This window comes from Trachemys scripta, chromosome 4 (genome assembly GCF_013100865.1).
Source record: "Trachemys scripta elegans isolate TJP31775 chromosome 4, CAS_Tse_1.0, whole genome shotgun sequence".
Taxonomy (NCBI): Eukaryota; Metazoa; Chordata; order Testudines; family Emydidae; genus Trachemys; species Trachemys scripta.
The window spans coordinates 139,472,682-139,485,112 of NC_048301.1; the positions used below are offsets into that span (position 1 = coordinate 139,472,682).

Consider the following 12,431-nt stretch of genomic DNA (forward strand, 5'->3'; position numbering starts at 1 on the left):
GGCGAGGTCTGTGCAGCTGAGCCCAGACGGGTTCTCCACCCCCCCGAGAAGCTCCCAGGCATCCGGCCTCACCCCATCTCAATCTAAAATGGGTGATGGGGGGGGGGGGAATCCATGACTGGTTGCATGTCACCCCAGCATTGTCAGATTCCAATGGGCTTTTCAGTATCAAACCTGGTCTTTGCAGGGCAGTTTCTCACTGTGTGACTTAAATAAAGCAGGATTATTTTTTTAAAGGAAACTAGGAAAAACAATTCCATCATGTGCCACCCTAAGAATCTTATCACATAGGTGACTGGCGTGGCCTGAGCCCCTTTTGTTCTGTGGACCAGCCACTAGAGGGGGATGTGGCAACGCTTTTAGCCCACAAGACCCACAATTAATTGGTCTGGTGGCACCTTAAAGACTAACAGATTTATTTGGGCATAAGCTTTCGTGGGTAAAAAAACTCACTTCTAAGCTTACACCCAAATAAACTGGTTAGTCTTTAAGGTGCCACCGGACTCCTTGTTGTTTTTGTGGATACAGATTAACACGGCTACCCCCTGATAATTAATTGGTCGACAACCACTGAATGTCGGATCAGCTTTCCTGAGTTCTCTCCCTGGCTCTGGGAGGGATGTGGGGCCTGGTGGGGTAGAGCAGGCTGGGCTGGGAGCCAGGACTCCTGGGTTCTATCTGCAGTGCTAGGAGGGGCGTGGAGTCTAGAGCAGTGGTTACAGATCAGATCATAGAGGGACACAGTGTTTTGGCCTGTTCCTTACAGAAGACAGTCCCCTCCCGGGCCTGGAGATGCTCCGGCCCCTGCTCCCCTAGTAAGGCTCCAGTTCCCAGCTGGCTGTGATCGCAGTGGCCCCTGGGGAATTAACTCACCCCCCCATGCTTTGCACTCACCTGGCTCTGGTCCTGGAGCCCCAGTTATAATGGCCTTGGATACATCAGAGAAAGAGCCGCGCGGGGGCTCTATGGGAGGGAGCATGGTTCCCTCATTAGGAACATCCTGTGGGGGCAGAATCCCCAGTAGATTTTGTGGGGTGCTGCATTAAAGTTCAGCCAAGCCAATAATGGGTCCCCCAATATCTGCTCCTGCTGTGAGTTCTCTCTGGGACTGTGAGCCTGCAGGGTCCGGATCTCCTGCCCCACACAGCCCTAGCTGGGGTGTCTGTGTTATCCGCCCCAGGAATCTGCACCAGTCAGCTGAGCTCCCCCCACGCTGGCTCCTTGGGGTCCCAGCTGAACCCCCAAACCAAGACTTGGTGCCAGGGCGGGCTTGGATGGGCACTGGGGCAGCTGGGCAGGGCCACCGTCCGGGCGAGACTGGGGGATCCTAAGATGGGGCAAGAGGAGCCAACGGATGGGCATGTGGGTATGCCCGGAATGGGGGACCAGGGGTTTCCCCTGAAGGTGTGGGGAATGGTGCATCCTCCACAGGGGGGATCTATACCCCCCTCTCTCCAGCCCAGCCGCCCCCGGGGGACCCTGCATCCTGCCGCCCCGTGCAGAGCCTGTCCCCGCGCCTGCAGCCGCCAGGCCGGGCTACCCAAAGCGGATCTTCCCAGAGCAGAGCCGCCCGTGCCGGCAGCGGGGTTGCAATAGCGCAGGGACCTTCCTGTCCAACCCCCAACCTGGGCTGGAGACTCAGGCAGCCCCTGCTGCCCACGGGGCCGGATCCCCTGTCTGCAATGAGACCCCCCCCTCCCCCAGGGAACCAGCAATAACCCGCCCCACCCCGTGCGCTGCAGCCGGGCGGTGAGTGGGGGCGCAGGGCAGGGAGGGAAACGCAGCCGAGGCAGGAAATCGCTGCCTGGAGACAGCGGCTGCAGGGCGAGGGCGGGGGGTGGGGTGGGTGCCTGAGGGGGGCTGGGACCGGAGGGACCCCCCCCAGCCAGCTGCACAGACCCACCTCCTCCAGTACTGNGTGGGGCGGTGCAGCTGAGCCCAGCCGCCCCCCCCCCCCCCCCAGCCCAGCAGCGAGCCCGCGGGACACCACTGGAGGTTGAGGTTTGTACCATTTCCTTGGAGCAAAGTTACCGACCCCAGGCAGTGAAGGGGAGACGTGCGCTGAAGACAATTTGTGTGTGAGCCATTGAACCAAACTGTCAACCCCGGATCTGCTAGAAACCGCTCCCTAGCCCCAGCCGCTCTGCACGTATGGGCTGCTGTGTGCTGCACTGACATGGCACGAAAAGGGTTAACACACTGTGTGGTTTCCAGGCCCTTAGGTGATCTTTGCGAGATGAGTTCTACTGAGAAGTGTGACTCATTTGTCAAAACACCTCTTCCCTGTGTCATAGGTCAGATCAGTAACACCTTAACAGCCCTGGAGCGGGGTTCCCCTAGGGGGCAGGGGGCAGGAGGCCTTGCTGTGCCAGAACTTGGGTGGGTGGGTTTTGGATGAGATTATGAATATAATGCTCCTTATCAAACTGTCTGTACTGAGCTATCTTGATTATCACTTCAAAAGTTTTTTTTCTCTTACTTAATTGGCCTCTCAGAGTTGGTAAGACAACTCCCACCTGTTTATGCTCTCTGTATGTGTGTATATATATATATCTCCTCAATATATGTTTCACCCTATATGCATCCGAAGAAGTGGGTTGTAGCCCACGAAAGCTTATGCTCTAATAAATTTGTTAGTCTCTAAGGTGCCACAAGTACTCCTGTTCTTTTTGAGGATACAGACTAACACGGCTGCTACCCTGATTCCTGTCATTATAAATGTAGATGACAGAGGCACTAGTGTTGATGTAAGACAGACTTCTGGGAGGTATTTGCATCGGTACTGCATGACATGTTGAGTAAAACCTAGAACGATGTAAAATGAACCTGACGCACATGAGAGGGACCAAAAGCTGGCTAAATGATGGGTCTGAAAATGTAACTATAAAATCATCATCAAGTGGGTGTATTTCTAGCGGGTTTCCACCACAGGGATCGGTTCATGGCCCCCCACTATTTAACATTTTTATCGATGGCCTGGAAGAAAACAGAAAATCGTCATTGATAAAGTTTGCAGACAACACACAACACACCCCTGGCTAAATGTGAATGTATAGAAACAAAGAATGTAGATGATGCTTACAACTTTACCCTGGGAAGCAATGCCTCTGAAGACGTGGGGGTCATGGCAGATAATCAGCTGACCATGAGCTCCCCATGTGATGCGGTGGCGAAAGGGATCAGACATCATTTAGTTGGGGTTGGTCCTGCTTTGAGCAGGGCGTTGGAGTAGATGACCTCCTGAGGTCTCTTCCCACCCTAATCGTCTATGATTATGTGCATAAGCGGATGCATACGCAGCGGTATCTTGAGTAGGAGTAGAGTGATTATTTTACTTCTATATTTGGCACTGGTGTGACCACTGCCGGAGCACTGTGTGTTCCATTCTTGTGTCCACAATTCAAGGATGTTGATACATTGGAGAGAGGGTTCAGAAAAGAGCCACAAGAATGATTAAAGGATTAGAAAACAGGCTTTATGGTGATAGTTTCAAGGAGCTCGGTCTATTTAGTCTAACAAAGAGAAGGTTAAGGGGGTGACTTGATTACAATCGTTAAGCACCTGCAGGGGGAACAAATATTTGATAATGGGTTTTTCAATGGAGCGGACAAATATATAAGACAATCCCATGACTGCAAATTGAAGCTAGACCAATTCAGACTGGAAATAAGACGTCCGTTTTTACAGGGAGGGTAATTGACTGGAAGATTTTACCAAGGGTCGTGGTGGATTCTCCATCACTGGCAATTTTAAAATCGATGGGATGTTTTTGTCTAAAAGATCCGCTCTAGGAATTATTTTAGGAAAGTTCTTTGGCCTGTGTTAAGCGGGAGTTCACAACAGATGATCCCAACGGCCTCTTTTGGCCTTGGAATCTATGAATTGTGCTGGGTGGTGCACAGATCCTGACTAAGATCTGGGCCCTCATTGTGCACAGACCCAGTCTGAGATCAAGCCCCATTGTACCAGACACCACACAGACCCCAACCAAGATCAGGGTCCCGCATTGTGGCGGGGGCTGCATAGACCCTGACCGAGATCAGGGCCCCCATTCCACTAAGGAGCTGCACAGACCCACAGCGAAAGACAGTCCCTGCTCTGAAGAGCTCATAGTCTAAATAGACAAAGGCAGGATTATTATCCCCATTTTACAGATGGGGAAACTGAGGCCCAGAGAGATGCAGTGACTCTCCCAGACAGTCTGTAGCAGAGTTCGGAATTGAACCCAGCTTTTCTGAGTCACAGCCCAGCGTCTGAGCCGCAAGCCTGGCCATTTAGATGAGCCCGAGGAAGTGGAACAACAACCAGTAAATGCTAGTTAGCCATCGATTTGGAGCTGGGGCCCTGTACTCAGAGCGTGCATCACTCCTGACTCCCATCCCTCTGCCTGACCCCTGGCCAGAGCCCTCGCCTCTCCCAGCCTTTCTCTCAGGGCTCAGATAGGCCACTGCAGCAAAACCGGCTCCTCCTCTCCCCTCAGGGTAGGGTTTGGGTGGTTTCACTTCCTGCCCATGAGGTTTTCTGCTCGGGGACAAACTCCTTTGCCTCCCCCTCTCTCCCCAGCACAGGGAAGAAGCCCCAGCTGGATTCTGTCTCCCAGCAGGAAGGGCCTGCAGGAGCAGATGGCAGGGGAGGTCCCAGAGCCTCAAGTGGGGAGATGCCGGCAGGTGGCAGAGCAGGGCGGGATGGCAGCGGGGGGAGGAGATGACTGGGCAGTGCTGGAGCAGGGCTGTGTCTGTGCAGCTGCAGGGGAGATCAGAGCTTGGATCTGAGTCATATTGTGTGTGGTTCATTCTCTCTCTCCCAGCAGGTGCCGGGGACGGGCGTGAGAACGAGGAGGAGCCGGAACCCCCCCAAATGTCCCTCTTGCCACCCGAGCTGGGGGAGCCGCTGACCATCTGCAGCCAGTGCGGGAAGAGCTACCGCCTGAGCACCCAGTTCCTGCGGCACCAGCAGACCCACGTCCGTGAAAAACCCTTCAAGTGCGACGAGTGCGGGAAGAGCTTCGTGGACAGCTCGGCCCTGCTCACGCACCGGCGTGTCCACACCGGGGAGCGGCCCTACCGCTGTGCCGACTGCGGCCGGAGCTTCAGCCGCAGCTCCAACCTGATCCGGCACCAGCGCACCCACCGGGGACTGCGGCCCCACCAGTGCCCCGACTGCGGGAAGAGCTTCGCCGAGGCCTCCTGCTTCCTACAGCACCGGCACTCCCACGCAGGCGAGCGCCCCTACCTCTGCCCTGACTGCGGGAAGTGCTTCCGCCACCGCTCCGTCCTCCTGGCCCACCGCCGCACCCACCTCGGGGAGCGGCCCTACACCTGCTCCGATTGCGGGAAAAGCTTCCACCAGAGCTCCCAGCTCTCCGCCCACTGCCGGGCTCACCTGGGCGTCAGGCCCTTCCAGTGCCCTGACTGTGGGAAGAGCTTCTTGGACAGTTCCTCTCTGATCATCCACCAGCGCATCCACACCGGAGAGAAACCCTACAGGTGCCCCGAGTGCGGGCGTAGCTTCAGCCGCAGCTCCAACCTCCTCCGGCATCAGCGCCTCCATGCCAGGGAGCAGCCCTTCAAGTGCCCCCAGTGTGGGCGGAGCTTCCGGGATGGCTCGGGCCTGGCTCAGCACGAGGGGTCCCACCTGAAAGCTAAGACGTACCAGTGCACCCAGTGTGGGAAGGGTTTCAGCCAGAGCGCCACCCTCATTAGGCATCAGAGAATTCACACCGGGGAGCGGCCCTACACCTGCTCTGAGTGCGGGAAGAGCTTCAGCCAGAGCTCCACCCTCTTCCGACACCGGAGGATCCACACAGGCGAAAGGCCCTACAAGTGTCCCCAGTGTGGGAAAAGCTTCATCGAGAGCTCGGCCCTGATCCAGCATCAGAGAAGTCACACGTGACAGAGGCTACTAGGGGAGTGCATCCGTTGGAAGTCAACCATTGGGCAGTATCAAAGTGGTGCTGGTAGGAGCAGGTGCCTGGAATATCATGGATTAATTGGCGGGAGGAAACATCAACCATTGTCCAATGTCAATGTGGCATTGGCATGACAGCATGGCTGGAACATCGTAGATTAATTGGCTGGAGGAGAGCATCAACTATTGACCAATATCACCATGGTGTTATTGTGCATTTGTGTCTGGAATATCAGATTCATCAGATGGATGAGAATGTCAACAACTGGCCAATGTCAACATGGCTTTGGTGTGAGAAGTGTGTCTGAATTATAAATTAATCAACCGGAGGAGGTCAACCATTGGCCAATGTCAACATGGTTTTGGTGTGAGAATGTGGCTGGATTATCGTAGATTAAGCAACATGAGGAAAAGATCAACCATTGGCCAATGTCAACATGGTTTTGATGTGAGAATGTGGCTGATTATCATAGATAAATCAACCCAAGGAGAAGATCAACCATTGGCCAATGTCAACATGGTTTTGGTGTGAGAATGTGGCTGGACTGTCAGAGATAAATTGACTGGAATTTTCAAATGACCCTAATGGTGTCAAGTGACCAGGTTCAAAATCCCCCCTTGGAAATCCCAACCATAGATGTGGAAGGCCAGAAGGGACCATTACTATCACCCAGCCTGTCCTTGTGCCTACCACAATGATATACTGACGTTCAGGAGGTGCGGCATCTGCTCAGCGGTAATTGCACTTTCCTGTCTCTGTACGAATTGTCTTTTCCAAGGTGTGTTTGACATGGTATTTAACAAGGTGAAACAGCATTTCCCAAAACAAGACCTCATCATTTCTGCCGTGTAAATGGACCAAATGTCAGTGTTTAAAGTGACCTGCAGAGGGCGAGGAGGGGAAATTAAGGCTGGGTTTGGGCCCCTTTTCTTTATCTTTTATGAAAAAAGTCTGGCCGTTGTATTTTTTTAAAAATTCTGCTTGGTTTGGGTCTGTCCCACAGTAAAGCCGTGTCTACACACAACATTTGTAGCTCTTTCACTACACCGGTCTAGTTACAGTACTGTGGGCTCAGTTATACTGTTAGGAAGGGACCTTTTTGTATTATTGCTGTTCATTTCTATTTACCATAGTGCCTAGGAATCCTTGTTGAGGACCAAAACCCCAAGGTGCGTGGTGCTGTACAAACATGGAACAAGACGTCAGTCCCTGCCCCAGAAACCGTACAATCTAAGTCCAAAACAAGAGACCACAGATGGATACAGACGGAATGATGGTGGAGTACAAGGAAACAATGGGACACTACTGGTCAGCATGACTGACTGTGGTCTCAGCACCAGCAGTCTCACCACTGTCAAGTTTTTGGTAGGACTGATGGCATAGGAGGGATTTGAAGGAGGAGGATGTTTAAGGGGGAACCCCTCCCCGGCGTGAGGGTTCAGCATGGAAGAAAGCACAAAGGGGCTGGTTCGAAAATGTTAATCCAAGCTGGATTGAAAAATGGTCAGTGATGGAGAGTCCACCATGACCCTTGGAGGAGTTGTTCTTATGACTCTTGGAGAGTTGTTCTTATGCTTAATTATTATCCTCCCAAAACTTTGCCCCTTTATTTCCAGCTTGAATTTGTCTAGCTGCAACCTCCAGCCATTAGATCCTGTTGTGCAATGTAACTGTATCAGTAAAAAAAAATAAATCACACCCTGAACAACAAAGCTCTGCTGGTAAAAGACGTAGGAAGACACAGTAATACTGGTGAAAAAGGCTGTTGCTGGAATAGCTTATTCTGGCCGGGGGAACTGATATAAGCCAAGCTAAAAGAACTCTTTCGGTGGTATAAGGTATGTCACCACTAGGGGGCTTGCTAATATAACTATCCTGCTATAACCGGGGTTCTCAAACTTTTTTTGCTGGGACAGGGACCCCCTTTGAAAATATTTCAGGCTGTGATGACCTCCCCCCAAAAAGTGATGCTCCCCCATACCATGCCATCCTTACTTCTGCGCTGCTGCTGGCAACAGCGCTGCCTTCAGAGCTGGGCGCCAGGCCTGCAGCCTCCACTCTCGCGACCCCCCTACAATAGTCTTGTGACCCCCTTTTGGGCCAGGACCCCCAGTTTGAGAAACTCTGTGCTATAAACTAAATGTTTCCCAAACCCGAAGAAAAGCGTGTCTCTCTTACCAACAGAAGTTGGTCCAATAAAAGATATTACAGTACCTCACCCACCTGGTCTCTGATATCCTGGGACCAGCCCGGCTACCACAACATTGCATAAGCTACACGGAAGGCTCTTCCTAGTGTAGACAAGACCCAACTCTGTGTTAGATCGACAAGGCCCAGGGTTCAATCATTCCATTGGTCATAGGCACCGACTCCGTGGGTGCTCTGGGGATGGAGCACCCACGGGGAAAAATTGGTGGGTGCTCTGCACCCACTGGCAGCTCCCCGCCCCCCCGCCCCAGCTTGCCTCCACCTCCTCCCCTGAGCATGCCGCGTGCCCGCTTTTCCCCCCTAGCTCCCAGCGCTTGCGCCGCAAAACAGCTGTTTTGCACGATTGGGAGGTAGGGGGATCGCGGCCTGCTCGGGGAAGAGGCGGGGCTGGGGCGGGGATTTGGGGAAGGGGTCCAATAGGGGCAGGGAGGGGGCGGAGACTATGGGGAAGGGGTTGGAATGGGGGCAGGGCAAGGGTGGAGTCAGGGCAGCGGTGAGGCCAGGGGGCGCGAGCACCCACCGGTGCCAGGGAAAGTTGGTGCCCGTGCCATTGGCCCTCTGTGGCAGTGCAGAGGGGATAGGGAATTATTCCCTTGGGGTTACTGACCATCCCCCAAGGGAAATCCAGCAGCAGGTGCTGTTAGTGGGGCTGGCTGCACGGTTACAGGCCTGCTCTGGGGAAGTGAGGGGGTTGGGAGATTCGTAACTTGAAGTCTACAGTAGATTCCTTGTGAGACGCCGCTGGTGGGGGTGGGGGGTGGGGGGGTTGAGGGCTGTTTATACATGGATCTCTCGCCTGGTGCTGAGATGCAGCAACTTCTGGAGTGCAGTGGGGGTGTTTAACAGGAACACGGCACAGTGCTTGAGGGAAGTGAAAGAGAATCCTGCAGTGAAGCCACAACTGGGGGTGGGGGGTATGGGGGATAGCGGGAAATGAAACGCAATTACCCAACTGGGGGTGCTGTTTTTATTGCTGTGCGTATCAGCTTTAACTGAGCTCAGAACCCCGTTGTGCCGTCCAGACACACACTGTCCCCCAGGAACTTAAAGGCTCTCAGCAGAGCATGGCGTGTTTTTCAGACGGGGAGAGGCTTGGTGACCTGACCAAGGTTACCCAGGAGCTGATCGCGGAGCCAGGAAATGAACGCAGGTCTCCAGCACAGGCACCTGCCCCCCTCCTGGTGCTGCCCGCAGGCTGCGGGGGTCACGCCCCGATCCTGGGGGGAAAGGTCTGGGCTCAGTTTCTTCCATTGAGCCCATCACGGTGGGATCTCTTGGCGCCAACAGGCACAACCCCTACTCCCAAAGCAAGGGCAGCCCAGTACCACAGGTTACACGTAGCCCCCCTTTTCCAGTCGGGGTCCCCTGCCATGACCCCCCCCCCCGAACCTGCTGCTCGGAAGACACCTGACCCAAACAAGGCAGGATTTTCTGACACTCCCCCGCCTCCCCCACCAGATGTTTCGAATTTTGTCACTGGAAACGAGCCCGAAGAGCGGAAGGAAATGCAGATGCTTCTGCGCTCCTCTCCCCCTCCCCCGCAGGCCCGCTGCTGTCTCCACCCCCGTGGGAAAAGCGGGTGATAGAAATCTGCATAATCATTTCCCCAAAACTCTGTTTCCAGCACCTCGAGCCGGCTGCTCCCCCCTCCGCCCGGCTGCTGTCTCCCCAAGGGGCTGGCGAGCCCGCCTGGCTGGATTTCTTCCTTTGGCATCATGCCCCGCGTCATCTAACAACCCAGACCCCCGGGCACCCATCACGCTCCCGATCCTGACATGGCCGGGACCCCATGTGCCTTCCCGCTGCTGCTGCTGCTGCTCGGGCCGCCTCTCAAAGGTGGGTTGAATTGAGGGAGCCCCGTGCACGTGGACGGCCCAGGGGTTGGAGGGTGTCTGGACTGAAAGCACCTGGTGGGGCAGCGGATTGAAGGGGGAGGCAGCCGGGCTGAGAGGTTGGTTTGGCACCAGCCCCAGGGGATGGCGGAGGTTTGGTGAAGACGGTAATGGGGATGGGAAGAACCAACCCTGGGCACCGCAATGGGTGTGTGGGTTCCTCTCACTCCAGCAGCTGGCCTCAGGAGGGTGGGGGGCTGCACTGATTGGAAAGGAAGGGGCGGCCAGAGAGCAGCAGACCCATTAGCAATGTCATGGCTGCCGGGCAGCATCTGGTGTGTCTATAAAGGGAGGGCAGTGGGGTTGATGCCAAGCTCCAGTTGTTAGACACGCCCCAGGCTGGATCCCCTTGGTCGTGAGAGTCGCCCCGGGCTGGGTGCCTTCGTCCATGAGCAATGTCCCGAGCCAGATGCCCTCAGTTGTCAGTGTCACCCCAGATCAGATGCCCTTTGTCCTTAGCGATGCCCCTGTGACCGACCCAGGGTACAATCCAGACTAATGAGTAGCTGTGTCACCCCTGCCCTGTAATCTAGAATGCCCTTTACAATGCTTTCCTGCTAGCCTGAACACTGCTCACAGCCTCCAGCATGCAAATCATTCCCAGCTGGGTCTGTGTTTGCTGTAGCCAGCCAGCCACACCCTGGCTCTTACCAGCCTTGGTTATACTGCAGGGTGATTTCAACTTACTCCCAATCTCCGATTTCCCCCCAGAAATCTGTCCTGTACTGCCCAGCCCTCTCCTGGACAATACAAGTTTATATAAAGTCTGTCAATTTATTAATAGAAATAATATACACACATCTTGTTACCCTAAATGGAGTTTCCCTGACACTTCAATTTAAACACACCGGATTGGATAAAGCAGTAAAACAAGTTTATTAACTACAAAGAGAGATTTTAAGTGAGTACAAGTAATGAGTAGGGCCATACCAAGTTCACGGCCCATTTTGGTCAATTTCATGGTCATAGGATTGAAAATATTTAACTCTGAAATTTCACAGTGTTGTAATTGTAGGAGTCCCGACCCAAAAAGGAATTGTATGTGTGCAGGGGTGGCTCTAGGCACCAGCAAAGCAAGCAGGTGCTTGGGGCAGCCCATTTGCAGGGGCGGCAGGAATCCAGCATGGGAGCTGAGAACCAACAGGGGGCCCTGGGAGCTGTAGTTCCTTGGTTAGCTCCCTGCCTATAGAGCCAGCCCTGGAGCAGGGAAAGAACTACATTTCCCAGCATTCCCTTGGCCACTACCAACAGGAAAGAGGGGAAGGGAGTGAGATAGCTGAGACCTCATGCTGCAGCCTACTGTGACTGGAGAGCTGCACTGGGAAGGGCAGGGAGACCATATTTTAACATTAAAAAATAGGACACGCCACAGGGAGGGAGGGTAGCCCCACCCTGCCCCCATCCACTCCCTCCGACTGCCCCCCACAGAAACCCCAACCCATCCAACCCCCCTGGTTCCTGATCACCCCCTCCCAGGACCCCTGCCCCTAAATGCCCCCCAGAACCCCACCCCCTATCTAAGCGCCGCTGCTTCTTGTCCCCTGATTGCCCCCTCCTGGGACCCCTGCCCCTAACTGCCCCTTGGGATCCCACCCCCTACCTAAGCCTCCCTTCTCCTTGTCCCCAACTGACCCCTCCTGAGACCCCCCACAACTTCCCTCCTAGGACTCCACCCCCTACCTGGCCCCTGACAAACCCCTGGGACTCCCATGCCTATCCAACCGCTGCCTGTCCCCTGACTGCCCCCCCCCACTCCTGACCCATCTAACACCCCCTTCTCCCTGCCCCTGACAGCCCCCCAAACCTCCGCCCCATCCAACCCCCCAGCCCCTTTACTGTGCCACTCAGACCCCCCCCCCCAGCACCTGCCTTCCAGTGCTCAAGCTCAGTTGGGCAGCTGTTACTTCATTTCTCCCAAATCAACTATACTGATCCACTGTAACTTGCCGTAGAAAAAGTAGAATAAATTGAGCAAGAAATGCTCCCCAGTGGTTATTAGGACTGGAATTGCTATTTTCAACAGCCATTGCCTTGTTTGTTTGTTTGTGTAAAAGGAAGACAGTGATATTGCATTGGCAAATTCCCCATAGAAACAAAGAGTGGAACAAAAGAATAATAAAGGCACCTCAACTTTTCCTCATTTATGTAGGACAGTCTTATAATATGCACCCAGATATCCTCCAGTCACACAAGTTGAAAATTGTTCCACTTTACTGCAGTTCTGTAACCATGCGGGAACCAATCCTGTCTGTGTTCTGTGCACATCCAAAATTCCTGCTGAATGACCTGCCATGGGAGTGAGTCACCAGTGACCTAGGGCTGCAGCGGAAGGAGGGTGCAGGTGGGGGTGGGAGAGAGCCCAGGGCTGGGGCGGCAGGAGGTGTGGGTAAGGGGGAATGAGAGAGCCCAGAGCTGGGGGGGGG

General features: G+C 54.4%; 2 protein-coding genes across 9 annotated transcripts in view; both read left to right on the forward strand.

Moving 5' to 3' along the window:
• Positions 1 to 1,511: 1,511 nt before the first annotated feature.
• LOC117876278 (zinc finger protein 572-like) lies at positions 1,512 to 7,620 on the forward strand. 8 transcript variants are annotated; one of them, XR_004645461.1, is made up of 3 exons: positions 4,322 to 4,667; positions 4,808 to 6,643; positions 7,042 to 7,620. XR_004645461.1 is itself a non-coding variant. In XM_034768272.1 (2 exons), exon 2 carries the CDS (start codon positions 4,858 to 4,860, stop codon positions 5,890 to 5,892), a length of 1,035 nt encoding a protein of 344 aa, XP_034624163.1. In that variant the 5' UTR covers positions 1,512 to 1,749; positions 4,808 to 4,857; the 3' UTR covers positions 5,893 to 7,620. The 8 variants fall into 8 exon arrangements, 7 of the variants coding, with proteins under 7 accessions (XP_034624163.1, XP_034624164.1, XP_034624165.1 ...); XM_034768272.1 differs by lacking the exon at positions 4,322 to 4,667 and adding an exon at positions 1,512 to 1,749 and having other exon boundaries at positions 4,808 to 7,620; XM_034768273.1 differs by lacking the exon at positions 4,322 to 4,667 and adding an exon at positions 1,512 to 1,749 and having other exon boundaries at positions 4,811 to 7,620.
• A 2,198-nt stretch (positions 7,621 to 9,818) lies between these two features.
• The window catches only part of LOC117876591 (integrin alpha-L-like), a 23,786-nt gene continuing 21,173 nt past the window's right edge, over positions 9,819 to 12,431 (forward strand). Inside the window, exon 1 of the mRNA XM_034768842.1 lies at positions 9,819 to 9,952. Within this exon, the coding sequence (XP_034624733.1) occupies positions 9,892 to 9,952 (61 nt within the window). The 5' untranslated portion in view covers positions 9,819 to 9,891. The remainder of the gene's footprint in view (positions 9,953 to 12,431) is intronic.